Here is a 26890-nt window from a genome sequence, read left to right on the forward strand (position 1 = left end):
GTTTTCTATACACTTCTGCACACCCTATATATTAGTATATATCTCTTCTTCTTCAAGAGAGAGAGACGAGGGAGGTTGAACCTTCGAGATGATGAAGGTCAGTTTCATAATCATAGTTCTGTTAATGGTAGGAATAGTATCCGGTAAGATATCAACTAAAAAAGTTTCACCATCTCCATCTCCATCTCCGTATTCGTATGCACCTCAATCAGAAACCAGAATGTCTCCATCTTCTTCACCATCGGACTCTCCAACAACGATGCCTCCCGGTTACATTCACCAGCCACCGTCTCTGTCACCGGAAGAAAGTGATCTCAAATACAAAGACGGTAGTGGAACAGAGAGGGAATGTTCCTCAGGTGGCGGAAAGAAGGCTGGAATCGCGGTTGGAGTGATCGCAGCGGCGGGTATGGTTGGTCTCGGAGGGTACGTGTTGAAGAAACGTAGAGAGAACATTCGTCGATCACGATATGAATACGCCGCCACTGAGATCTTCTGAAGAGACAGAAACTTGGTCATGGATGTGGTGTGTCGTTTCCTATGTTTTGAGTTAATGTACAATTTAATAAGCTTTTGTCCTAACAACGGTGGTTAAAATATGCGGCTCCTAGAGACATGACTCTTTATTATAGTCGCTAGCTAGCTTCTTTTTTTTGGCATCAATTATAGTCTCTAGCTATGTTATGGAACATGTCATGTCCATGAAAGATGTTGTAAAACTGGTAGAAATCATCAATGTTCAAGATTATCTATACTCCATCCGTTTCGGAAAATTAAATGTTTAAGAAAAAAAAATTCATTTAAAATAGTTTTTTTTGTTGTGTTTCTATACACTTTTATTAGATAATATAATAATATTTTTTGAGAAAGGGATTTAGATACAGATTTAAAATTAAATTAGTATTAGAAATTATAAATTATAAATTTAACATACTAATTGTATTGTTAAAATTATATTGGTTTAAAATATTTGAAATTACATAATCTTATAAAATAATGTATTAATAATTAAAATTTAATATATATATTTTTAATATAATTTGCATTGATTTGTATGCATGCTTGAAACTTTCATACAATCAAAGTTGCTCCTCTACCACCCATCCTTTCTTTACTCACCAAGTTTAGATGTAAGAAACGAAAGCCAATTCTATTTCAAGGAGACCTATTTTCTTTTATTGCTACATTAACCATACAATATCTTCACTATATTTAAAAATAAGTAATAAAAATTACTATCTTTAAAACTAATCCTACGTATAAAAACCCCAAAGACCGATCATAGTTTTTCCAAGCACAAAACATCAAGTTGAATATCTTGTATTATTAAAAATAAATAAAACAAACTGCAAAAAAATGGCCTCATCAAGATTTCAACTTGTTGCCCTTCTTGTCATCTTTTCTCTCGTTATTACTGCCCAATCTAATTTAACAGGTTACCATCATCTTATTTATTTTACATTCGTAGATATTTATTTTGGTTTCTACTAAACTTCATGATCATCACAAACCTAATACAAGTTTCTTGAACTTTTGCAGAAAAGGAAGAAATGGACGGACCATGCCGTTTGAGAGGAACATGCGATGAGGACAGCGACTGCGACACCCATTGCCACCGAAGCACCGACGCTGTAAAAATGGACGGCCACTGTCTCTTTGACAGACCCACCCCCGTATGCTGCTGCCTCTTTGATTAAATCGATCCTTTTTTATTCTTCAAGTCTCCATGCATGTTTTAAACAAAAAAAAAAAGAAAAAAAAGTTTCCATGCATGCATGATCAATATATTCCTGATTAAACCAATGACGTAAACATATATAAATGTTTACGTCCTAATTACTTGGAGAATAGAAGAAGTGATCTTGTGTTTCTTATACTTTGATTTCTTGTTTACCATATGGGACATTTATATGTTGTAAGAGAATGGCTATTTATGAACAATTATACATATACATTTATATTTTTGAAGAGATCCCCGTTTTTATATTCTCTATAACTCTTTTACAAACTCATTTACAGTTTTTATTTTTGAAGCTTCCATCACAATGATCATAGTATAACTATAATAGATGAAAAAAAATCAACAATCTTCTCCTACTTTACACATACATATCTGACATCTTAAACCAATACCAAAATAAAGTAAGAACCAAAGCAAAACCTTCAATTCTTACAAATCAGATCAGAGCTTAAACAACTTTTCTTCTCTTAACACTTTTCTTCTACTCTTCTTCCAGCAAATACTTCTCAAGAATTGCTAATGTTTCTTGCTTTGCGCTGAATTTAACAACAACAAAAAAAAACATTTTTCTAGTTTATTAGCTCAAGAACCTCACAAGATTCAAACTTTAAATCCATGATCATATACCTTCCAGGTCTAACGATGACCTTATACTTTCCAACTTTACTCAAATCAACTATTGTTGATCCTGCACGCCCTAACGGAAGCAAACCACCATCATAAACACAAGCACAATGCTGCCAAAGACTTTGAAAATCATTCACACAAACGCTGCTTCTATCACCGCTTAGATTAGCACTTGTAAGAGCCAAAACACTCCCCGAACCTCTCGATACTTTTCTAATGAATTCACAGTCTGGAACCCTTACTCCAATAGTATCAATCGCAGGGTTTAATGACCTTTCGAGTGGAGTAGACCGTGAGGTAAGTGATTCGTGGTGGCAACTCTCTTGATATCTGACACATCGCCGACGCAGATGGCTAAAGGGCTTGTAAGCTTCCGGCCTTTGATCTCATATATCCGGTTAACCGCTTCTAAAGAACTGTTTTATGTTACATAACAAATTAACCACAACTTAGTTTTGCTAAATGCAAGCTTACTCATCTAACTAGTGAAGATTTTTTTATAATACCAAGCATCACAGGCAAATCCATAAAGAGTGTCTGTTGGCACCAGCGATAACTTTCTCGGATTTGATCGCTATGATGGCTTCTTGTGCATAAGCTTCGGTTGCAGGATGAACTACACAGGGCTCTGCTCTCTGCAAACTCCAAACCATATTCTTCTGCAGTCCTAATCTCAATCTTGTACTGTGGTTAGAAACTGAAAAGAATCTTAACTCCTAATACACATGAGAAGAAATGATTTGATGAATTCTCATTAGCTTTTATCTTTAACTAAACAACCAAAATGCATAAAGAAGACAATGTGGATTAGGAACTAGACTTTGAACAAGCTATACGACCTAACAACACCAGTTCCCACATTCGATTCAGTGATAGTAGATTTTGAAACAGTGTAGAAAAGAGCAGAAACACAGAGAAGACATAGTGGAGCTTAAAGAGACAAAAGGGCAAGACTTTCAGCTGCAAATTACAAACGGAGAGAAACCCAGAAAATTTATTTCCTTTTTGATCGAATCCAATCATATCAGAGAGCAAAAGGAACAAGCAATACACATCATGTCACAAGACTAGAACACCAAGCGAGAGACAGTTGAAATAGATTAAAAGAGACAACCTTTACGCAAGATAGGAGAAAGCGGCACCGGGGAGTTTCTCAGCGAGCCTCGTTGAGAAGTTCATCTCAGTAATCTTCCAACTTCGTCGTAGAGGAGAAAAAGGGCAAAGAGTTTGCCAAAAGCCAGGAACAGGGAATGAAGTTACCAAATTTACGTATTGTCACGTGATTGTCACGTGATTGCCTCGTGATTAACATGAAATCTTTACGAGCATACTACTATAAGCATTTCATTTGTAGAGATTTGAGCAGTTAAAGTTACAAACTTGCAAACAATACAATGGTGTATCATGTAAGTAAAGAAAGCAAGAAAAAACAAACGAACAATCTTTAAGCATTCCTTCATCACTTTTCCCTTTCTTTTATACAAAATCATATTTTTTCCATTTCAAAGTAATGTAAATTTAAAGATTTTTAGGTATATTTAAAAAAATATTAAAATTTAATTTATAAAAGTATTATTTTGTTGTGATTAACTATTTTCTATAATTTTTCGTCAGCCAAAATTTAATAAAAATAATTTTCTCAAAATTTACAATTTATTATTATTACCTAAAAATACATTAAAAGTGTAAAATGTAGTTTTTAAAAACATTTTTTTAAACATAAATCTTTTTGAAGCGGAAAGAATATATAACATAAACAATAAATGTAAAATCATCTCTCCACTTCTCCACTCTAGAGGTATTTTGGATGATGCTGAGAGGTTGTTGCTAGGTCCGGCCATATGCATGTGCTCAGAGTGCATTTGCACAGGACCATTACATCATTTAAAAAAATTAGTCTACATTAGAGGCCAAATGTTTTTTAAATTATTTTTTTTCTTAAGTAAAAAAGTCCTAATTTTTTTCTTAAGTAAAAAAGTCCTAATTTTTTTGGCTTCTCTTTTAAAAGGCCCCAAAAAAAAAAATTCCGCTCAGGGCCCCACTTTCTATCGGGACGGGCCTGGTTGTTGCATCCAGCGTCTGTCGCGTCTGACAGAGCATGGTTCAGCTGCTGCTCAACATAACCAACTTTGATAGTAATAATTCGGTTTGATTTTTGGTTCAAGAGAAAAGAAGCTGGTTTATAGTAAACCGGTCAACTGTTTTGGCGCGTTTGACTTTTCTTTGGTGTCTCGGAAAGGTGCAATGCAAGCTTGTAGTAGTGGGCGGCTTGTGAACCAATGAAAGTCAAGAAAAAGTCTCTTAAAATACACATATTTACAGACATGAGGGCTTTCTTCTTCATTTAAGGCATCTTCACGTTCTAGCTAGGTCGTTCCTTGCACATAAAGGTATCAAGACCAGACAGATAGATTCTTTTCCCACAAAAGTTTCTAGACAAATATTTGGATTCCTGTACATTATGATTTCATAATATTGGCAAATTACTCTGACTAAAAAACTGTGAAAATTTTGGGTTTTTGATACAAAAAAAAAACTAGAAGGAGAACAAAATAAGAATAAAATTTGGATTGGAATTATAATAATTGTTCCTTTATATGTTTTCATTGGGAAAAATGAAGTAATTTGAAATAGGTTTTGATCATATAGCTTAAAAATGGGTTAAAAAGAATGTGAAATGATATACGTACGGTTTTGACTTTTGATAAAATTAAGTAACTCTTATAGGCATGTAGCTAATAGTTTTGACATTGAAGCTTCATCAAGAAAGCTTTTTGACTTGAGATAAACTCAAAGAGTCATCTTTTTTCTTAAGATATAACCATATGAGGTTTTAATAAGTCAATTTAATTCTTTCTTCACTCTATAAAATCCCTCCTTCTCCAATAACATTCCACACCAAAAACACAAGAAACATCTTGAGAAACTAAAGAATCTAAAAGAAGGCAAATAAGAAGAATTGATCTTGAGAGATGGAGCACAGAAAGGCATATGTGCTTGTAGCTCTCTTCGCATTGCTTCTCTTGACCGATATTGTCATTGCTGCGAGCGATGGCGGCAAAGGCAACGGTAATAACGGCCAGGGACAAGTAGAGAAGGCTAAAGGAGGAGATGCTGGCAAAGGCAAAGGCAACGGTAACGGTTCAAAGGACAAGGAAAAGGAGAAGAAGGACAAGAAGGAGAAGGACGAGAAGGAAAAGAAGGCCAAGAAGGAGAAGGACAAGAAAGAGAAAGAGGAAAGGGAAAAGAAGGACAAGGAAAGGAAGGAAAAGGAGAAGAAAGAAAAAGAGAGGAAGGAAAAGGAGAAGAGAGACAAGGAGCAGAGTGAAGCGGCTGCTAGATACAGGGTGCTTTCACCGTTGCCTACAGGACAAGAGCAAGCCATGTGCCAGGCTAAGGGTGCATGTTATTACAAAACTCTTGTTTGTCCCGGTGAATGTCCCAAGAGGAAGCCCACGAAGAACAGAAACACCAAAGGTTGCTTCATTGACTGCACTAGCAAATGCGAAGCTACATGCAAATGTAAGTACATTCTATACAATCAGTCTTTGTTATAGATTCAGTTTTGCTTCTGTCACAAGTAATCTCGTTGTAGATTGGTTACTTGTCACACAAGGAAATGTTAACTTATTAAACACGTAACTTGTCTTTACAGGGAGAAAAACGAACTGCAACGGCTACGGTTCTCTATGCTACGATCCTAGATTTGTCGGAGGGGACGGTAGGATGTTCTATTTCCATGGATCTAAAGGAGGAAACTTTGCGATAGTTTCAGACAACAATCTCCAGATCAACACTCACTTCATCGGTACAAGACCCGCTGGAAGAACCAGAGACTTCACATGGGTTCAAGCCCTAAATGTCATGTTCGAAAACCACAACCTCGTGATCACAGCCAATAGAGTGACTCAATGGGATGAAAACTCTGACGCATTTACCCTTAGATTCAACGAAGAACTCATCACACTACCTGAAGACGAACAAACCGAGTGGAGGAAAACTTCGGGACAAAGAGAGATTGTCATCGAAAGAACCGACGAGAGAAACAGCGTGAGAGTACTTGTCTCTGGTCTTGTTCAGATGGACATCAGAGTAAGACCTATAGGAAAAGAAGAGAACAGAGTTCACAACTACCAGTTGCCTCAAGATGACGCTTTTGCCCATCTTGAGACTCAGTTCAAGTTCTTGGACCTAAGTGAGCTCGTGGAGGGCGTTTTGGGGAAAACCTACCGTCCTGATTACGTTAGCTCCGCCAAGGTTGGAGTGCCAATGCCTGTGGTGGGTGGAGAAGACAAATACCAAACGCCTTCTCTGTTCTCGCCGACTTGCAGACTTTGCAGGTTTAAGCCTCAAGAAAAACCACTCTCTGCTGATATCTAATGAGAAGAAGAGGGATGGGAACTTCTATTATGTTAAAATAAATTAATTAAAATTTTGTATTTGTAATTGTTTTATTTCTGAAATGTTTTATATTCATAAAAAGTAATGTAATAAGGGCTAAGAAGATGATAATTAGCTCGTTTGTGATGTTTTTGACGGTTTAAGAAACGTAAGACGTTTCTTGCGCCAGAATCAAACCCTTGATTTCTGTTTTTCCTTGTTGCTTTGTTGTGTTTTGAATACGAATGAATACGTTTATATAATAAGTATAAGTTTTGTGTGTAGACTAATGTATTTGAGTTTGACATTGTTTTCCTTGGCTAGCTGTAGGATTGTTTTCCTTGTATTTTGAAAACAACGCAAGTCCGGTTGCAAGAAACATGTACCGCCATAAAACTTTCTATTTTGAAAATGAAAGAAATAGAAATGGCAATACAGGCAGTCTAAAACTTTTTTTTTTGTTGCATCTTATGAGTCTAGAACTACAAATATAAGAAATAATTGATCATCGTTGAAATTATATACATGAGATTATTTAGTTATATATTAATGAAGCAGATGAGAAAATGCCAATCAAAATCAAATCTGATAAATGCATAAACATCGTAGTAGGATGACAACGTTGTTTCAGTTAGGCTCCACTTTCTCTTGCAAAACATTTTCGCACCCACCTTCACAAATTACAAACTTATATACATTTGCATTACTTTTTAGGGCAAATCTCCAAAATAGCACATTTCTAAGTTTATATCACAAAAATAGCACTCAAAAACTAAAATGACCAAAATAGCACATTTCTAAATTTATCCTTTGAAAATTTTAATTTTTTTATTTTTCAAAATTTGAAATCTTATCCCCAAAACCTCATTTCTCAACTCAAAACCCTAAACTCTAAACTCTAAACCCTAAACCCTAAACCCTAAACTCTAAACCCTAAACCCTAAATCCTAAACTCCACCTTTTAACTCTAAACCCTAAGTCTGTGACTTTTGATAAAACATTAAGTGCTATTTTTGTGACTTTTGACCTTGAATGCTAGTTTGGGAACAAAAACTTGATTTAGTGCTATTTTTGTCTTTTTCTCTATTTTTTATTCGAGTTCAATTATATATGGTCACAGAAAAGTGAAAATATGTTCGAACAATTTATTGATTTGAGTGTAGAATGTCTTGGGGAAAAAAACACTGGATCGGTTATAGAATGGTCTAAAGCTTTTTATATGAATTAAGTAAAATCCTGTAAAGTGAATGTGATACACTGTCAACATTACTATAAACCAAATAAATAAAAGCTTAAGTCTTAAATGTAAAATATGCTTAAAATTGAAGAGAGCCCACCACAAATCAATTGATCTGTTTGCTTTTTCTTAATTTTCAAGCAAAGTTGCAAGTTGCTCCTTCCATTATCATATACCACACCCTCCATTATTCCTCCCACCTTTTCATACAGAGATTTTGATAATTACAAACAAAGTAATGATTTCCATTTTGTCTATGCAGACACACATAAATACAGTCTGTGTGTAAATACTAGATACGTTCATTATCACCACCGTAATAACTAATATTGTTGTTTTGAACTCTCTAATATACTCTTGAGAAATTGCTTGAATATACCATAAATTGTATACCATTTTTTAAAAATACTTTCAGTCAAAAAGTTTAATACTTGGGTTTAATGTGCAGTGATTATTGTTTAGCATTTAGTATCTAGAGACTGAGTTTATAAGCTTATATAAATGATTTAGGAGAGTTAGTTTAATGTTTTTTTATCATCACAAAATTAAAATACTTACGAAATAGTTATTTTTATAGATAAATTTGAAATGATACCAAATTTGTGCTAAATTTAGAATCTCCCTAAATTATTATTATTTTTTACTAGAAGAACTAAAATTTAAAACCAATGCATATGATATGCTTTCAATTAATAATTTAATGCATTGTCTATGCAGACGCACATAAATTTGATTTTGAAGCAAATTTCATTTATTTTAACATATCTCTACATGCATGGCTTCCGATAAGCATCTAATAATTAAGTAAAATGCTTTCATAATTTACTCCTAAGAAATCATTACTCTAAATCCAAAAACAATTATATTCTTCTTTTGTTATCGACGGCATATGGCCCTATATAGTTATCACATAATTTTTCCAAGAGGTAAAACACAGTTCATCTGACAAGATGTGATGGAAATTTTACACACCAAACAAAAAATAAATCAAATCATCATTGCTTCCTAATTAACAATCAACTTAGTTGTAAAAATGTTGACCTCTTAACCAATTAATCTCCCCATTTTATTATAACCTTTAATTACTACTTCCTATAAACTTGTATCTCACCCAAACAAAAAACATCAACACACACACGCACACAGATCCACCACCATGGAGCATTCTCCCTTCCTCCTCCTCCTCTCCACCGTCCTCCTCCTCCTCACAGCCACTCCCGGCACCCATTCTCAGCCAGCCGCCGCTCCAGCTCCACCAGGACCCACAAACGTCACCAAAATCCTCGAAAAAGCAGGCCAGTTCACAGTCTTCATCCGACTACTCAAATCAACCGGCGTTGCTAACCAACTCTACGGCCAGCTCAACAACTCCGACAACGGAATCACCATCTTCGCACCGAGCGACTCCTCCTTCTCAAGTCTCAAAGCCGGAACCCTAAACTCCTTATCGGACGAGCAACAAGTGGAGCTAATTCAGTTTCATGTCGTACCAAGTTATGTCTCTTCCTCAAACTTCCAAACCATCAGTAACCCTCTCCGGACTCAGGCCGGTGACTCCGCCGAGGGACATTTCCCTCTCAACATCACGACCAGTGGCAATACCGTAAATATCACCTCCGGTGTAACCAACACCACCGTCTCCGGAAATGTCTACAGCGATGGACAGCTAGCTGTTTATCAGGTTGATAAGGTTTTGCTTCCTCAACAAGTTTTCGACCCTCGTCCCCCTGCGCCGGCTCCAGCTCCGACGGTATCAAAGTCGAAGAAGAAGAAAGATGATGGTGATAGTCCCGATGATGATTCTCCGGCGGACGCTTCGTTTGCTTTGCGTGAAGTTGGTTCTGTTCGTAATGCCGTGTCGTTTTGCGTCATTAGTATATCGCTTGCATGGTTTTATTTGTGATGATATGTTGTTCTATTATTACTCATGCATTTTTCTTCCTTGTGATTTTGAAGTATTATTTCTCTGTTGTTTTTCATGGAAACTACGTTTGATTAACCATATTTGGTTTTTATTTTGTTTCATTTTTGTGAGAGTGAATTTTATTTTTGTTTATCTCTTAGATTTTTTTTTGCCTTTTGATCATATCTTCACATTTTTTCAATTGAAATACGGCTGCTTTAAGGGATTCTTACAAAAATGCCACCAACTTTTATCAAATGGTGCACCAAATTTTAACAAAAAAAAAACTTTTATCAAATGGTAGCGGCAGATGATAATGCCAGTTTATTAAAGATTGGTCTCGAGCACACCCTTTCGTAGATGACTGATATGGCATAGACTATAGCTGAATATTGTCTAGGTGCGTAAAATCTGTAAGGGGAAAATGGAAATAATGAATACTCCCTCTGATTTTGTTTCTTGAAAATTTTTAAACATTTTTCTGTTGTTTCTTAAAATTAAAATTTTAGATTTTACAAATATATATATATATTAATAGTAATGAATTTCATATATCAAAATTATTTACATTTTGAATTGCTATTGGTTGATAGTGATAAAAAATTCTTTAGTTCAGTTTTTTTTTTTATATATATATATATTTATTATTGAGTTTAAAATATTTACTTTTAATATGTGTAAAAAAATTATAAATTGATCTTTAAAAACAGAAGAATTTTTTTTGTGTCCTATTATCGATTTTTTGAGGAAACATCAACTTGCAACTGTTGACTTGATTCCTCATAATGGAGACAGGGGCGGATCTACAGTGATAGCAACGGGGGCACGTGACCCCAACTACTTTATAGAAAACATTTGGTTATTAAGAATCTGATTGGTAATGGCTGTTGCTTTAAAATTTTTGCTGTAGAAAAAAATATGTAAACTTTTTGCTGTGACTTTAGATTTTATTGCTGTAGAATTTTATGGAAAGCACTAAAAAATTGTTTTAGATATTTGGCTCTGCAGAACACTTGTACAGCTGTAGGTTATTTCAAGAGCTGTGGTTTCAAAAAAAAATTTAAAGCTAGATTACTCTGAATTTTGTGCTTTAGAAATAAATAGGGCTGTGGATATCACCTGTATCAACTAACAATCACTCCCTAAGAGACGTTTGGATTTTATAGAGAAATTGGTAAAGATGCCCCCGCTTAAGCCCAGCCGTACTGAGTTCAAAACTCATAGTGTCTGTTTTCTTTTTGTTTGTTTTTACTATTTTTCTATACAATTAATGGTTTTCTGACACTTCCATTTTTACCGTATCAGTATCATTCTTAATTGGTATTAAAAGCTTTCCATTTTTGTTTTATTATTAATATAATTCCTTTTTTTTTGTCAACAATTCCTTTTCCTTGTTAACATATTTTTTGTTTTGTTTATTTGTCTTTTTTAATATTATCATCTTAGATTTCAATATTTTCTGAAGCATATATTAAGCCTACTATTTTAATTGTAGACATTCACAATTGCCGCTAACAAACAAATAAAACTAATTGATATTCAAATAATAAAAATAATTCAATCATTTTAATTTAATATTCTACAGTTCATTTCTTTATAATATAAGGACCATAACAAGTTACGTGTATCATATTGTTATATATATATAAAACTTGAAGACAACTTTTCTATATATTTTAATTATTTTTTTCTGCAACAATATATTCTTGTGCATAATAACATTTGTATTTAGCAAAATGAAAACTATTTTGTAAGAGATATCGTGGATTAAAAAATATGTTTATTATTTGTTACAGTTTATAAATGATTAAATTTATAATTAATATTTTATTATATATTTATTTATTATATTTATATTATTGAATATACTTATTAATGTGCCCCCGTCTAATAGTTGGTCTGGATCCGCCAGTGAACGGAGAGTCTCTTGCCTCTCAGCAAAAAGTTGGGGAGGGCATCAAAGCATCAATGACAGGAATGATGTGGATGGAATAGAGAAAGCGGCTGATTCTGAATGCGGGGAGGGGAGCAGTGATTCCATGGTGGCCTGGAAGGAGCAGCCAATGAAAAAGAAGAAATAAGAGAAAACATGAGAGAATCAAATGAACTAATAAGAGGATGATAAATATTTTCTAAATTATTTTCTAAATAAATATATTTTCTAAGTTATCAATATGATTCCTAAAGTATAAAAACGCAACAACAGAAAACTAGGTCTAGACTTTTGTTTCGGTTATTGGTTGCACATATTCATGTACCATTATTGTGTATAAACGCCAATGTCTAAATTTGATCATATCATGTATTATACAATGAAAACAAATCTAACCCAAAAAATCAGTCAATCGAATTACTTTTGTAGCAAAAGAATCTCGTTATAATTCGGAATCAAAACTTTAACCGTCATATTGGTGACGACAACTCCACCAATGAATCATTTGTTTAAATATCACACCAACATGGAGATGAGAAGGAATATTAAAAACTATCAATTGCTTCCAAGTTGTGCGTGAATAAGTACGGCTTAATTAACAAAAACTATATATTTTATCGAAAACATCTGCATAATCCTTAATTTGGATGAAATGTGAGGCTGTTAACCAATTTTCATCCTTAACTGGAAAAATGTAATATAAGAGAACAATAATAGAGTTTGCAAGTGTTGTCCACATGAACAATCTTATATATTAAAACAGAAGTCACAACATTGATTCATGTGTGTTTTTTAAAAAAAATGAACCTAATGGACATATTACTAGAAAATCATGTTACATTTAATCTATAATCTTATTATTTAAATTTTGGGCCTACAAATTTTTTATTGGGCTATCAATAATTGGATTTAAACAATAGATGATCTATTAGATTTATATATAGTATAAATTAAATAGATATAATTGAATGTTGTAATACTATATTTTCATATGTTAATTATTTAAATATTTGTCGATGTTAACTTTTAAAATTATAAATATTTTTTTTAAATAACAAAAATCATATTATCTAACAATGATTAATCTATACTACCTTAAACCAATGAAAACAAATTTTAAACTATATAGTTTATTTTAAAATTAAACAAAAGCTAAATGTTTAATTATTTACTCGATAATATAAATCTATGAAGTGAAAAGTTTAATTTTTTAAAGACTTTCTAAATTTGTGAAATGTTACAATATCTTTGAATATGACAATACAACAATATTTTACTAATCTTTATATATATAGTTATGATTTTAATAATGAAATAATAATCCGAAAATATATATATAGAAGAAGATACAAATACATGTGAAAGTTTGAAACAATCTATTCAATGAAAAAATATACAGTAAACTTATTTTTTTTTAAATTGATAGACACATATATATTATAATATATACCTATTTAGAATTGAAAACAAAATATTTATATAAAAATAAATGAAAACAAAAATTTGCGCGGTTGCGTGGATCGAGATATTCACGTATATTTCTTTCTTAGTTTATATCTACTTGCCTTTAAAGTTCAGGAGATTCGTTATATAGAATCATCAAGAATGGATCACTTCTTGAACTACTACTATTCCAAAAGGTGTTCAGACAACGAGTTTTTGATATATTTTTTTTATAATCCTAAGGTATCCGAAGGCCAACTAATGTAAGTGGGTATGATTTGAACCCGGAGCGCTTAGCTCTTTTCTGAGCCCGACATACCATCCGACCATATCCGTGCATGGTTGTTCTGGATGTTAAGGAAGCAATTATATTTATAGTGCTCATCATAAACTGATTGACTTGTAAATAATTTTTTGATTGATAGATCAATAAATTTGAAATTTCATTTAAAAAAAAGGTTATATTTAGCATTGCTAACTTCCATCCCGTTAGGAAGGGTCGCAAGTCAGCATAGTTAATCATTCACCCATTCATGAATTATTTAACAGCATTGTTTCACCAAAGAACACATAGTAAAACGAATAAGATTGTAATTTTTCTAATCTTAATTGTTGGATGTATGTAGGTTTTGTAAGATTTTCCAAAAAAATACTAAGCACTGAAGCTTCATGATCAATTGAAAAGAAAATTATTCTAGGAACTAAGATGGTATACCTTATTTTGCTTTATATATTTATTTTTTTCAAGAAGACAAAACGCATTATCAACATGAAAGAGATCTACAACTTTTGAAACATAGAGGACGTTGTGTTTCTATTCCTCCCGTTATTGTTGTGAATCCAAACCTTCAGAACTTCTCTCTCTACTCCCACCTCGCTACAAAACTCTCTTACGTACTTATCATCACAGCCGTTGATCTTCCAACCAGCTCTCTCTGCGAAAGCTCTCATCATCACCTTCTGCTTCACCGTGAATTTTGTCCTCTTACGTTTCCTATCCACGTCCGTACTGATTTTACCCATGTCTTGATCCGAGGGTCCGGAGAAACCTGAGCTGCTGAGAGAGAGAAGCAAGTGCTGCGTGGATGCAGCTGGCTACAGCGGTGGTGGAGGGGGCGGTGAGTTGGTACGGTGACTGAAGACGTTGGAAGGGTCACGGCGGTGGAAGTTGCGGTGGCAGCCACATGCATCGCAACTAAGGGACGGAGGGTCTGTGAGGATGGTGGTGGACTTGGGCATGAACTCACCACAGCCGTCAAGAGCGTAGCCGCCGAAACTGACCGCTTGGTTTTTTAAGGCACTCGTTATACAAGAAACCCATATTTCCACTAGTCTTTGTTGTTTGTTGCTGGTTATGAAAATGTTTGTACTCAGTTTTGCAAGTGTTACTAATGATATATATATTAGGATTCCAACCCAGCAATGTGGGAAAAAGAAATGATATATTTATTTTTAATTGCATATATTTGTTATCCATCCGTTTAAACAAACCGCAAATTCCATTATTTATCCAACTGAAGCGAACAGCTGATACACACTAAAAAATATCGTTGATTAGAAAATTATAGTATACAAACTATATCCTTAAAATCTTTCAAAGAGTTAACTGTTTAGACAAAATTATAGTATAAAAACTACGCAGAAGAGAATCACTCTCTTCAACACTTCAGAAAGAGAATCACCTCATTTTTTGGTTGTAATATATTTTGATAACGGTGGATCTTAACTCCCGTTATCGACGGTTGTATTTTCCGGTCTAGCTTGGAATTCAGTCATTATTTGTACTTTGCTTTAGTTTTGTCTCTTTGTACATCAGAGATTTTTTCTTTTTTGTTTGCTTAGTTTTCTTCTCACATAAATAATAATTTTGTTATTTTTCTTGGTAGGGCTTTCATGCAAACTACATAAGCAAAGCCTCTTGCAAGATGAATGCGTGAGTCAATCTATCTATTGGCGAATAAAGAGGAATAAGTTTAGGTGATAGATAGAGGAATGAGTCTCACCCTGCACTTATACACGATCTTGATAGGGATGAAACTTCATGACAGTGGAGAATAACATGCAGTGGTGTTTGTGGGGGCCCTCATGGCGTTTAGGCTAGAACGCCGACAATAATGATGCAAGCGAAGGCGATGCTTCCAAAGCGAGGAAAGCCATGTGGTGTTTGCTTTATTCATCCTCTTACACTATTTCATTATATTGTTTCGATTTGATGTTTGAGCCGTTACAATTTAGATTTACTCTGTAATTTTTTTAAAAAAAATTAATTTATATTTAAAAATAAATTTTATTAAATATTATAGATTTTACTATTTTCTTACTAATATTTAATATATATTTGATATATATTAAATCAATTTCTATAAAACTAATATAAAAATGTATAATTATCAAATATTCAAGCTAGACAATATTTATAAAATTTGTAGATATATAAGACTAATGATCTTACGATTAGATATTTAAATTTTAAAAAAATTGTAGAAATTTTTGAAAGCTTTAATAATACAAATTGTATAAGTATACAAAATAATAATATTTCGAAATTTGAAATGTAACATATGAATATATTTATTTTATAGATGATGTATGAGCTATTACCATATTTTAAAAAAGTTTACCAAAAAGAAATATCAATATTAAATGTAATATATGAATTATTACCATATTCTAATAAGTTTGCCAAAAATATAAATCAACATTAAATGAAATTATCCATGTCATATTTTTCCGGAAGTCATGTCATCAATTTCAGTAGTCATGTCATATTTATTTTGTGAAATTGATTATAGAAAGGACATGTAGCAAAATCACTTCGCAAATATAGTTTAGGGAATGCGTAACATTGTTATTGCTCTTTTGAACTTTTTAAGAAAATGGTCCATAAAAATAGTATAAAAGAAAACGACAACAACAACAAAAACAATACATTTAGCATGTAGTCGGACTCCGTTTTCCCTGTCAAAAGAGTAGGGGCGGGCATTCGGATATCCGTTCGGGTTCGGGTCAAGTATTTCGGATTTTCAGGTATTTCGGTAAAAGGGTATAAGAGCAGGATTATCGCGGTAGTTTAGGTGGTTTCTAAAGAAAAATTAGTGTGTGGATCCCACAAAACCATTAAAATCCGGTCACATAAAGTATGAAATAAAGATCGACTTTGGTCTGTTTTTTGCACTGTTCGCGGACTCCATATACACGTGGCGGTCCATGATTGGTGCGCTTTTTAATTTATTTTTTTTAATCAGACAAAAATAAAATAAAATAAAAAATAAAAATTTAGCCTAAGAAACCGTGCACTACGGTTATAGCGATAATCATGGTCTAATATCCGTTCGGATATTTTTAGATTTCGAGTCGGGTTCAGATATTTATAGATCGGGTTCGGATATCTTCAGGTATACCAGATATCCGATTTGTCTTACAAAAAAAAAATTTCTTTTTTAGTTGGTACCTAAAAAAAGAATCAGATTAACTTCTCTGCTCATCGATATCACAAGTAAATCAACATGATGATTATCATAACGTGATGATTATCAAAACATGAAACTCAATCTTCCACACTTTAACTTGTTTAACATCGAAACTGAATCTCTCTAACACTAACTTCAACTTCTTTACCATCCAATGTCACTAACTTTAACTTTTAATCATCATACAAACATAATATAACTTAAGAAATCAAACACATTCAATCAAACAAACTTTATCAAACAGGATTTTTTTTTTGGAAATTACGTGTGATTGCCTTCTCGACATCGCGGAGTGAGATGTCGAAGAGGGAAGAGTATATTGGGTTTCCAGTTTTGATGATTAAAGAAAGAAAATATGAGTGATCAAAGGAAATCAACGGGTTGAGGGAAGCTGGGAATCGCAAATGTCGGAAACTCTAAACGGCTAGATAGATTTTGGGAAAGGGGATAAAAACGGGCTTAGGCTTTTATAATTTCGGGTATGTTCGGGTGGTTTCGGTTATCGGGTAATACCCGATTGGATTCGGTTATCCGGAATTGGTGAAGATGATAACCGATCGGGTATTTGTCACTATCCTAACCCGAACCGAATCGCTTACTTCGAGTCGGGTTCGGGTATTGGCTATAATGCCTACCCCTACAAAAGAGTGTTGTAAATACACAATTCCCACCATATTTTTAGCAATATCTTCTCTAATGGAAATTACAAAACCATAAGCCCCCCCCTATGATTCGGGCTTAGATACAGTACAACAAATCCGAGAAAATCTTAAATTTCACAAACAAAACCCTTCCATCAGGACCAAAATATTCATCATAATTCATCCATGTTTTTTTCATAAACTGTAGTATAAATTATTTGTGTAGAAGCTTTACCCAAAATACTATTTATCGTACAACATTCATCTTACCGAAAGTAACGCCCAACCAAAGCAGTTGACTCGTTGTATCTCTCTCTCTCTTTGTAGTCTCTACTACGACTCCACGTCTCTTCCTGATCATTCTACACACCTAATAGTACCCCCAGATTTGACTTTATTTACCATTCTACCTTTCCTTCACCACCCTCCTTTATCATCTTCCTTCACCTCCCCCTTTCCCCCTTTCCGTACAACACAACAATGGCGAGAGGCTCTTCCCAGTCCCAACAATCAACCTCCACCGCTTCCTCAACCGCCAGGCCCGGTCTGGCCGCTCCCCGTGGATCCGCCGCCGCTACGGCGGGCATGCGTCGTCGCAGGCTCGGTGGCGGTGGGAGCGCGTCATCAGGGGGCGGATCCGTCGCTGGATCAGGATCGAGCAACATGCTGAGATTCTACACAGACGAAGCTCCTGGACTGAAGATTTCACCTACCGTCGTCCTCATCATGAGTCTCTGCTTCATCGGCTTTGTCACCGCTCTTCACGTCTTCGGAAAACTCTACCTCCACAAGTCCGGATCCAAAGCTTAGATCCGGATCCGGATCTCTTCTTCCCTATGGTCTCTCTTGTTTCTTTTTACTTGTGTTCTTTTTTGGTTTCTTGTTTCTTGAATCTTGATGATCCGTGTAAAACCGCTTAACTTTGAATAAAACATGTTTACTTACGAATAGATTAACCCATTGGCATTAGTCAACTGAGATTACATTTCTGATGGAAAATTTGTGTTTTACCTAAATAAACATTTTTTTACAGAAATAAACATTCAAATCAACGAAGTACATGAATAATTCAAAAAGAATACATGGAAACAAGCTTTAGATGACAAAAGCATACATATAGGTATTTGAAGTTTTGGAAGCTTGGGAAAAACAAGACTATTACGGTGGCACATGTAGCTGTTCCGGTCAACAAGTTGATGAAGTAAACTTTGCGGAGAGTGGCGCAACGACTTTTTGTGCGAGATTAATAGTCAACTCTGAGTGAGATTCATGCATATGAAATGAATGGTGCCATCAGGCCACGGTTTAATGTGTTTATACCATCTCTACCACCAAGTTTGGACTACACATACCGTGTCTTAGCAGTTCCAGCAACACACTTATTCATTATCAATTCAAGATGATGTTCTAATTGATTTTGTGATGTATGCAACTCTCCCGTGAGTACCTCGACGTCTCTTTCCGTAGTATTTAAGAGATTTGTGAAATTTAGAGAGTTAGGAGTAAAGGGTTTCGGAGTAGCACAACAAGGATCAAATGCAATGACATTTTAGAATGGTATAAGAATCTGTAGCCGAATCACTAAGCAACCTTTGTTAAACGCCACATGCAGCGAATAATCATCGTCAGTCTCCTCTTTTATGGATATCAATTTAACAGCTGTTGGTTACCAAAATCTTTTTTCTTAAACTATATGCATATGTAACACCAAAACTGAAGGGAAAGAAATATAAGTTGAGTTATGATTAATTTTAATAGTTTAGAAGCAGAGCCGGCCCGGGCCCAAACGAAAGAAGCCCATGTTTCCGGCCGCTATTTCATTAATTAATTAACCGGCCGCTTTCTTATCAAAACTGTCTATAGTCTAGTGGTCATCGTGTACTAGAGAATTTTGGGAAGACCTCGGTTCGAATACTGAGTCTTTTTTTCCAGCCATTTTTTTGTTTGGGCTTGTGGCCTTGAAAAGCCTAGGTCCGGCTCTGTTTAGAAGCTTAAGCCATTTCCAACCCAACTTCAAAACTGTATTTTAGTGTGATTTCCACATAAAACATCTTCAACATAACACTAAAAGTTATATTATTTAGTGCAGAACTATAATTTCACATCAAATTTAGTATATAAAACTTCTTCTTCTTCTTTTGGTAATCATCTTTATCTAAAACTTCTACAATCATATTTTTGAACAATACTCAAACTCTAATAAAAAGATTTTAAACAAATATGTATCAGTTGATCATACCTTTTTTTTTTGGTAAAAAGATCATACTATAATGTTCAGACAATTATGGTTTCGCAAAATGAATGTCATATGTGATCTTACATTGTATACCAATATTATATTACTAAAAACATAAATACTCTTCTATATGAAATATATTCCTTGTTCTGCTTAGTGAAGATTCTTGAGCTTTAATGTTATCATTGAGTTGATCTATTTTTGCATATAATGGATACTAATTAACATTGAGATCATGATGTTGATAGATTCCATAGATTTGTCAACATTTTCGTCAAAACCATTTGCATAGGCCCCTTGTCAAATGCAAACAAACAAAAACCAAAGAAAATACATTTTCTCTTGTGGGTTAGCGTCAAACCATGTGAGTTCTGCAAACACAACTCATAAATTGCTAGGCTTTTCTTAAAATGTTCAGGATGAGGATGTGCTAATCTTTGAGAGCTCATCCTGGTTCCTGTCATCCATGAAAAAACTTCACAAAGACCAAAACATCTTCGAGCAAAGAGAGAAAACCTGTCTTGGAACAGATTATCATTTCAAGTATAGTAAAAAGATCTAGAAGCTCAAACCATGTCATGTAATGACCAGTTTCATGCTTTAATCTCTTGCAAGTACAACGAAAAAAATAGTAAAGTGATGATGACTTTAGATTGAAGAAGAAGAAAAAACCAAACATGGTCTGAGATGGTATGCATCATTTGTTAGACGGGAAGGTAAAATAAGAGTATTTAACTGATATACCTTTAAACTTCGAATTGCATCTCTCTGCATTTAGATGCACATATAAGGATAGCTACGTAGGAGAAATACCGTCATCACCATCAGCTAAACTCTTAGAAAATGTGATGGCGCTATCTCTCCTGCGAAGCAAATCTATATGTGCAGTTTTGAAACCTTAGAAGAAGCAAAGAACACTCAAATGACGTTTCTGTATATATGTGTAATCACTCTATGAGCTATATATTGAGATTCAACACATACATATATATATATATTTTTATTTTTTTTTTACCATAAAGGGTCTAAGAAGAATGAACTTAATTTATACCATCACTATCATTGCTCTTTAATTGTCTTTTTGTTTGCCGCTTTCTATGTGGCTACAATCAAAAGACAAATTATCACAAGTGAGGTCATCGTGTGAATGTCATCTCCAATGATTTGGCACTACCTTGGGTATTGTTACATTTATTTTGTTACTTGTGTGCAGGTTTCTTCGGTTAATTTGAGCTCTTGATTTTGCATTTGTTATGAGATGTGGAGTATGAAGTGGCGAAATTTTTGTTAAGTTTTCACGCATCAAGGTCGTATTGTAAGTCTCAAGGGTATTAACTTATCGTTAACCAATCCTTGTATAGTGTTGGTACTATGTACTGTGAGTAGCTCCTGGAGTGTTACTTTGTAGCACAAGCTGAGCTATTGTATGTATCGTTTGTGTGACACTTGTATGTAATCCAAACAAAATTCAGTAGCATATAGTAAGACAGCCCGTATATAGGTTATCTTACTAATCTAGTGATAAATTTTGATCAAAGAGTATTTATTATTTAATATAGTTTGTTTTTGCAATTGATGAAAGAGTATTTATTTTTATATAGTTTGTTTTTGCAAACCATTGCAAGATCAATTTCAATCATTATTTTTAACAAATGCTCTTTTTAACAATACTGTGTAATAAATGGTGACAGTGATAACAAAACTAACACTAACTGTGTTTAAGACTCTGCTTTGCTTTATTGAACAAGTTAGGTTAGAAACACAAGTTGAAGACTTTGATGATGTAACAGGTGAGTGCTGCATTTATTCTCACTGAAAAAGAAAAACTGAAAAGCCTTATTGTCCTCGTCATACTTTTATCAGAATCCAAATGAGTAAAAGAGAAGAATCCAAATGCGGAGAAATGAGGTAAAGTGAAGCCAGTGTTTACTTTCACCGTTTACTAAATTATGAAGAAGAAGAAGAAGAGACGATACGGTCCATACCTACTTCTACTACTCTATTACCACATATCAATTGCCAAGCAACAAGAAAAAAAAGTCTCTCGTGTATTACAAACAGTAAAGTGGATATTAACTACACAGTACTTCTATATAATCTATACCATCCTTAATCCTTTTCCATTTCATGATCTTGTCTTTTTCTTCTCCTTCTTTAGGTTTCCTTCTTTATAAAAAAAAAAGATCACAAATTCTGAATCTACAGAGAGAAAAATGCTGACAACAACTCTTAGTGGCAACTATGGCTTCCCTCTTTGCATCTCTGGGATCGCTCAGCAGTTATCTCTCTCCAAAGAGTAAACATGTTTCTTATGTTCCTCTCTCTTCTCCCTCTTGAGATCTCCTCTGTTTTTTTTTCTGACTTGTATCTCTCTCTCCCTCTATGTTGAAGAATGGCAGATCATGACAAGAGAAGGAAGGGGATGAAGAGGAGAAGGAGATCAGATGAGTCCACAAGCCATGGTGGAGAAGAAATGGGTGTGGAGAGATTCCATGAGCTATGGCTTCAAGAGATGACAGAGTGAGGATTTTAGAGATCTAGTTGCTTTACTACAAAATCTAGGGTCATGGAGCTTTTCTTCTCACACAGCTAAAGCTGCCTAGTGTTTTAAAGAAACACAAAAACTCGTTTAGATCTCATTGAGCTATGCATGTTTCTTGTAAAACTGCAGATCAAAAATCTTTAAAACATTCCTGGTTGTTTTCAGTGTTGTTTACACGTATATTTTGTCGTTGGATCTCATTGAGCTATGCATGTTTCTTGTAAAACTACAGATCAAAAACTTGTTTACGCTGCCTCTTTTAGTCTTATCCTATTATTCTAGTTTTTTGCTATGAGATTCTTTGTTGGATTACTGCTACATTAGCTCTAACCTTGTGATCAGAGTAATAGGTTAATCTCAGTTATCTTCTAAAGGCTTTGTATTTGGCCGATTGTCTTTAAGATATGCTAACACTAAATCACTAACTAACTATCAGATCTCAAAGAAACAAAACGTAATATCGAGCAAGAGAACATAAACTAAAGCATTAGGCAAAATTATCCAGAAGCTTGCATAATCGAAAACCACAATAGTCTCAGAGATCCACAAACAAAGTAAAAGAAAGTCGCAGAAAATAAGAAAAAGGCTCAAACGCCATCAAAGTTTTTTGTAATGAAAAGAAAAACCAAAGACGAGAGCAAGTCTCATCATTTAGCTCCCTTCTTAACTGCAGCCTTGGTGACCTTAGCACCGGTTGGGTCCTTCTTGTCAACGCTCTTGATAACACCAACAGCCACCGTCTGCCTCATGTCCCTAACAGCGAAACGACCCAATGGTGGGTACTCAGAGAAAGTCTCAACAACCATGGGCTTGGTCGGAGTCATTTTAACCATACCAGCATCACCATTCTTCAAGAACTTGGGCTCCTTTTCAATCTCTTTTCCAGATCGCCTGTCAATCTTGGTGAGGATCTCAGAGAACTTGACTGCAATATGGGATGTGTGGCAATCGAGAACAGGGGCGTAACCGTTACCGATCTGACCAGGGTGGTTCATGATGATGACCTGGGAGGTGAAGTTGGCGGCACCCTTGGCAGGGTCATCCTTGGAGTTGGATGCAACATACCCTCTCTTAAGATCCTTGACGGCAACATTCTTAACATTGAACCCGACGTTGTCACCTGGAAGCGCCTCCACAAGAGACTCGTGGTGCATCTCAACGGACTTAACCTCAGTGGTCAACCCTGAAGGAGCGAAGGTCACAACCATACCGGGCTTGAGCATACCGGTCTCAACCCGTCCCGCTGGCACCGTTCCAATACCACCGATCTTGTAGACATCCTGAAGTGGGAGACGGAGGGGCTTGTCAGAGGGCCTCTTAGGCTCGTTGATCTGGTCAAGAGCCTCAAGGAGAGTAGGTCCCTTGTACCAGTCAAGGTTGGTGGACCTCTCAATCATGTTGTCACCCTCGAAACCAGAGATTGGGACGAATGGGATTTTGTCAGGGTTGTACCCAACCTTCTTCAAGTAGGAAGACACCTCCTTGATGATCTCATCGTACCTAGCCTTGGAGTACTTGGGGGTTGTTGCATCCATCTGGAACAAACAAAAGTGAACAAAAAACATATGTTAGAATCACATCACAAGTTCACAATAGCAACAGAGACAAACAATGAAACGTTATCTAACCTTATTACAGCAGCAAATCATTTGCTTGACACCAAGGGTGAAAGCAAGAAGAGCATGCTCACGGGTCTGACCATCCTTGGAGATACCAGCCTCAAAACCACCAGTGGTAGAGTCAATGATCAAAACAGCACAATCAGCCTGGGAGGTACCAGTAATCATGTTCTTGATGAAATCACGATGTCCAGGAGCGTCAATGACCGTGCAGTAGTACTTGGTGGTCTCGAACTTCCAGAGAGCGATATCAATGGTGATACCACGCTCACGCTCGGCCTTAAGTTTGTCCAACACCCACGCGTACTTGAAGGACCTCTTGTTCATCTCAGCAGCCTCCTTCTCGAACCTCTCGATGACACGCTTGTCAATACCACCGAGCTTGTAGATCAAGTGACCAGTGGTGGTTGATTTGCCAGAGTCGACATGGCCGATGACCACAATGTTGATGTGAAACTTCTCTTTACCCATAGCTGCAAGTCAGATTAAAACAAATTAAACCATTAGAAGAGAAAAACAAATCTCAAACTTATTACTGATACATAGATACAAATCAGTATGGCTATCAACGATAATATAACTACGAAATCGAAGATCTAACTCAAAAATCTCAAATCAACGTGTGATATAATCACCGAAACGCATCAGAACGAACAACAATAGAAACAGATAGCGATGATTATAACTCGTAACAACAAAATAAGCTAATACAACATCACAGTTTCGAAATCCAGAGGACGATATGCAAAAAAAAAGGTAAACGCTAACAGATGGGTGAAGAATCAGATCTTAAACACGAGAATCTATAATTGACCAAGCGATGAATCACAGTCTAAGTACGGCTTACGAGTAGAAATCTAGATAACGAAAGCATAAACGATAATCATATGATGATAAACATAAAGAGCGAGAGAGAGAGCTTTTCTCACCTGCAAGTTAGAAAGTGAGATGCGGCTACGAAACTGAGTGAGACAAGTAAATGAGGACGCGCCCTAGGTCTGGAGCAAGTCATTGTAATTTATAGCTGCGAGCTCTAGGGCTTTCGCATTTGCTTTGTGGTCCTAGTTTTACTAATTTGCCCTTTGTATTTTGGCTTCCTGTTGGCAAAATGTATATTATAAAATATTTTCTTTTATTATTGGTTTTGCATTTTAGTGTCGTCATTGATTGGTTACAGAAATGTGAAATGTGAGATTTTTTAAGTAATTTCACAATCACAACGCACGCAAAAGCGCTCAAATTGGTGGAAAGATTAATGAAAACCCCTAGCCGTCATGAGGTTTTTGCACGTCGCTGTCATGACGTGGTTTGATAAAGCTTATTAGTGTTTAACTGGATAGTAATCCGCGAGATGAGATAAGATTAATGTTAAAATTATATACTATGATTATGTATAACATAAGGTATATTTTAATCGATAGTTAGATATAACTAAATATATGATGGTTATCAGACGAAGCGAGAAACTTTTTATGATGAGTTCACTAATATTAAAATTTAATATATATAGTGTTTGCAAGTTTGACAAGAAGCTTTGGAAAATATTTTTTTATATTTCGCCTATCACATTGTATTAGTTATGAACTTAGGGGTTTAACAAATAAAATCGAAAAAAGTGGATCAATAACATATTGTAAGCAAAACAATAACTGTGTGAAATAAAAAAAAATATAGCTTCTTTAAATTCAGAAAACATAATTGCATAATAAAAGAAATTGAGGGTTATTTGACTCTCTAAATTATAAAAGTTGTTCCAGATGCGACCAACACATGAGATTTGCTGGTGGTTCGTTCCTAGAAGTTTCTTCTCATCTTCAAGGTCGTCTAATGCAGAGCTATCATGGCAGCGAAGGTGGTGACACTCGCATGCTTATATTGCTTGCTCGAGAAGACTAATACACTAAGCCGAGACGATTTACAGTGATTCAGTCTCCTCGAAATAGAGATCACCTCATCGAGCAGTAATAAAACCTAGTACGACACATTTATCTAGAAATAGATTTTCAACGTCCTCTTTCAACAATGAGAGGAGGTTCTCAAGAACGTGAGTGATCTGCTAAATGCATGAAAGCAGGTATGGAGAAAAGGGTTCTTTCATTAACACTTGGCATCGTACTAAAGTTTCATCGCTTTGTCATCGTCTACGGATCTGTCGACCTAATGGCGATAGATCAGATAGGTTACCGTTTTTAACAAAAACGTATAGAGGAATAAGGAATCTTTATTGATGCTATGATTATATTGAGAGGATTGATATAAAGTGTTCGTCGAGAAAAGTATAGATGAGATGAAGTTCTTTTAAAGGAATGTTAGTGTGAACGCATTAAATTCACGGTTTTGGTGAGAAACGTTCTCTGCGTGACACCTAAGCGTTTTACTAAATAAAAGCTTCTGGTGAAGCCAAGCCACGTCACTACGTCACATTCTTTGTCAATAAACTTTTAAGGTAAGTTTTAAAAGTGTTTATCCTTTAATATATAGGGGATTAGGTATACACACAACTATGTGTGGTGACGTGGGTGTTGCGGTCTACACGTGACATGCGTCCAGGGGTGATAATTTACTACTAGTTCCCAGCATATAAGAGATAAAAAGAGAGACCGAAAGAGAATATTTTGTTAGTTATTAATTAGTCTTTTACCATGTATTATTTTCAAACACCAAAAGAATGCATCCAAAGTTGTGGTTGACAGCAGTGAAGCTGAAATTCTCCTTGAAACTATACAAGGTAAAAAATATTTTCTTATTATACTAATAAAAAGAGATTAGTTGAGGTTCCACGGAGTGTCCACCTAAACATAAAATCTTTCTTCCAAAAGAAGTCACATCACTACAAGAAAACACATGCTTAACGACGAAAATTAACGAGGAAAAACAATCCTCGTAAATTTCCGTCGAATTTACGACGAACTTACGTGAAAAACTAAAGTCATCGTTATTTCCTCGTAACGTAACGACAAAACTGTTTCGTCGTAAAGTGGATGTAATTTTACGAGTATTTTACGAGGAAAAACTATTTCCTCGTAAATACGACGTAAATTTTGCGTGGTATTTACGAGGGAATAGTTTACGTGTATTTAGCGAGGAAATTTTTGAATCCACCAACTTCATAGGTGTT

At 35.0% G+C, this 26890-nt stretch overlaps 6 protein-coding genes and 2 pseudogenes across 6 annotated transcripts; 5 read left to right on the top strand and 3 right to left on the bottom strand.

Moving 5' to 3' along the window:
- The first annotated feature begins 21 nt into the window (after window positions 1–21).
- Window positions 22–599, top strand: LOC106335973. The gene has a single exon (XM_013774671.1). The coding sequence runs from the start codon at window positions 89–91 to the stop codon at window positions 497–499; it is 411 nt and encodes a 136-aa protein (XP_013630125.1). The 5' UTR covers window positions 22–88; the 3' UTR covers window positions 500–599.
- Window positions 600–1979: 1380 nt separating this feature from the next.
- Window positions 1980–3543, bottom strand: LOC106329728 (annotated as a pseudogene).
- Window positions 3544–5285: 1742 nt separating this feature from the next.
- On the top strand, window positions 5286–6756 carry LOC106335969. Its single transcript, XM_013774667.1, has 2 exons — window positions 5286–5890; window positions 6024–6756. Exons 1-2 carry the CDS (start codon window positions 5341–5343, stop codon window positions 6746–6748), a joined length of 1275 nt encoding a protein of 424 aa, XP_013630121.1. The 5' UTR covers window positions 5286–5340; the 3' UTR covers window positions 6749–6756.
- Window positions 6757–9072: 2316 nt separating this feature from the next.
- LOC106335971 (fasciclin-like arabinogalactan protein 12) lies at window positions 9073–10010 on the top strand. The gene has a single exon (XM_013774669.1). The coding sequence runs from the start codon at window positions 9142–9144 to the stop codon at window positions 9886–9888; it is 747 nt and encodes a 248-aa protein (XP_013630123.1). The 5' UTR covers window positions 9073–9141; the 3' UTR covers window positions 9889–10010.
- A 4034-nt stretch (window positions 10011–14044) lies between these two features.
- Window positions 14045–14585, bottom strand: LOC106334174 (annotated as a pseudogene).
- A 3047-nt stretch (window positions 14586–17632) lies between these two features.
- Window positions 17633–18331, top strand: LOC106331968 (protein transport protein Sec61 subunit beta-like). Its single transcript, XM_013770410.1, has one exon. The coding sequence runs from the start codon at window positions 17856–17858 to the stop codon at window positions 18183–18185; it is 330 nt and encodes a 109-aa protein (XP_013625864.1). The 5' UTR covers window positions 17633–17855; the 3' UTR covers window positions 18186–18331.
- Window positions 18332–21730: 3399 nt separating this feature from the next.
- On the top strand, window positions 21731–22386 carry LOC106334939. Its single transcript, XM_013773333.1, has 2 exons — window positions 21731–21907; window positions 22003–22386. The coding sequence occupies exons 1-2, from the start codon at window positions 21825–21827 to the stop codon at window positions 22133–22135; spliced, it is 216 nt and encodes a 71-aa protein (XP_013628787.1). The 5' UTR covers window positions 21731–21824; the 3' UTR covers window positions 22136–22386.
- A 237-nt stretch (window positions 22387–22623) lies between these two features.
- On the bottom strand, window positions 22624–24827 carry LOC106334938 (elongation factor 1-alpha 1). The gene is made up of 3 exons (XM_013773332.1): window positions 24702–24827; window positions 23782–24245; window positions 22624–23688 (listed from the first exon to the last, which is right to left on the bottom strand). The coding sequence occupies exons 2-3, from the start codon at window positions 24241–24243 to the stop codon at window positions 22801–22803; spliced, it is 1350 nt and encodes a 449-aa protein (XP_013628786.1). The 5' UTR covers window positions 24244–24245; window positions 24702–24827; the 3' UTR covers window positions 22624–22800.
- Window positions 24828–26890: the final 2063 nt, after the last annotated feature.

Source organism: Brassica oleracea, chromosome C3, assembly GCF_000695525.1.
Source record: "Brassica oleracea var. oleracea cultivar TO1000 chromosome C3, BOL, whole genome shotgun sequence".
In the NCBI taxonomy this organism is placed as follows: domain Eukaryota; kingdom Viridiplantae; phylum Streptophyta; class Magnoliopsida; order Brassicales; family Brassicaceae; genus Brassica; species Brassica oleracea.

Bases quoted from the DNA above. Each gene is read 5' to 3' on its own strand.
- LOC106335973 (XM_013774671.1), top strand. From the start codon at position 89: ATGATGAAGGTCAGTTTCATAATCATAGTTCTGTTAATGGTAGGAATA.
- LOC106335969 (XM_013774667.1), top strand. From the start codon at position 5,341: ATGGAGCACAGAAAGGCATATGTGCTTGTAGCTCTCTTCGCATTGCTT. The intron at 5,891-6,023 runs GTAAGTACATTC...TTGTCTTTACAG, and splicing joins ATGCGAAGCTACATGCAAAT to GGAGAAAAACGAACTGCAAC.
- LOC106335971 (XM_013774669.1), top strand. From the start codon at position 9,142: ATGGAGCATTCTCCCTTCCTCCTCCTCCTCTCCACCGTCCTCCTCCTC.
- LOC106331968 (XM_013770410.1), top strand. From the start codon at position 17,856: ATGGCGAGAGGCTCTTCCCAGTCCCAACAATCAACCTCCACCGCTTCC.
- LOC106334939 (XM_013773333.1), top strand. From the start codon at position 21,825: ATGCTGACAACAACTCTTAGTGGCAACTATGGCTTCCCTCTTTGCATC. The intron at 21,908-22,002 runs GTAAACATGTTT...TCTATGTTGAAG, and splicing joins CAGTTATCTCTCTCCAAAGA to AATGGCAGATCATGACAAGA.
- LOC106334938 (XM_013773332.1), bottom strand. From the start codon at position 24,243: ATGGGTAAAGAGAAGTTTCACATCAACATTGTGGTCATCGGCCATGTC. The intron at 23,689-23,781 runs GTTAGATAACGT...TGTTTGTTCCAG, and splicing joins TGATTTGCTGCTGTAATAAG to ATGGATGCAACAACCCCCAA.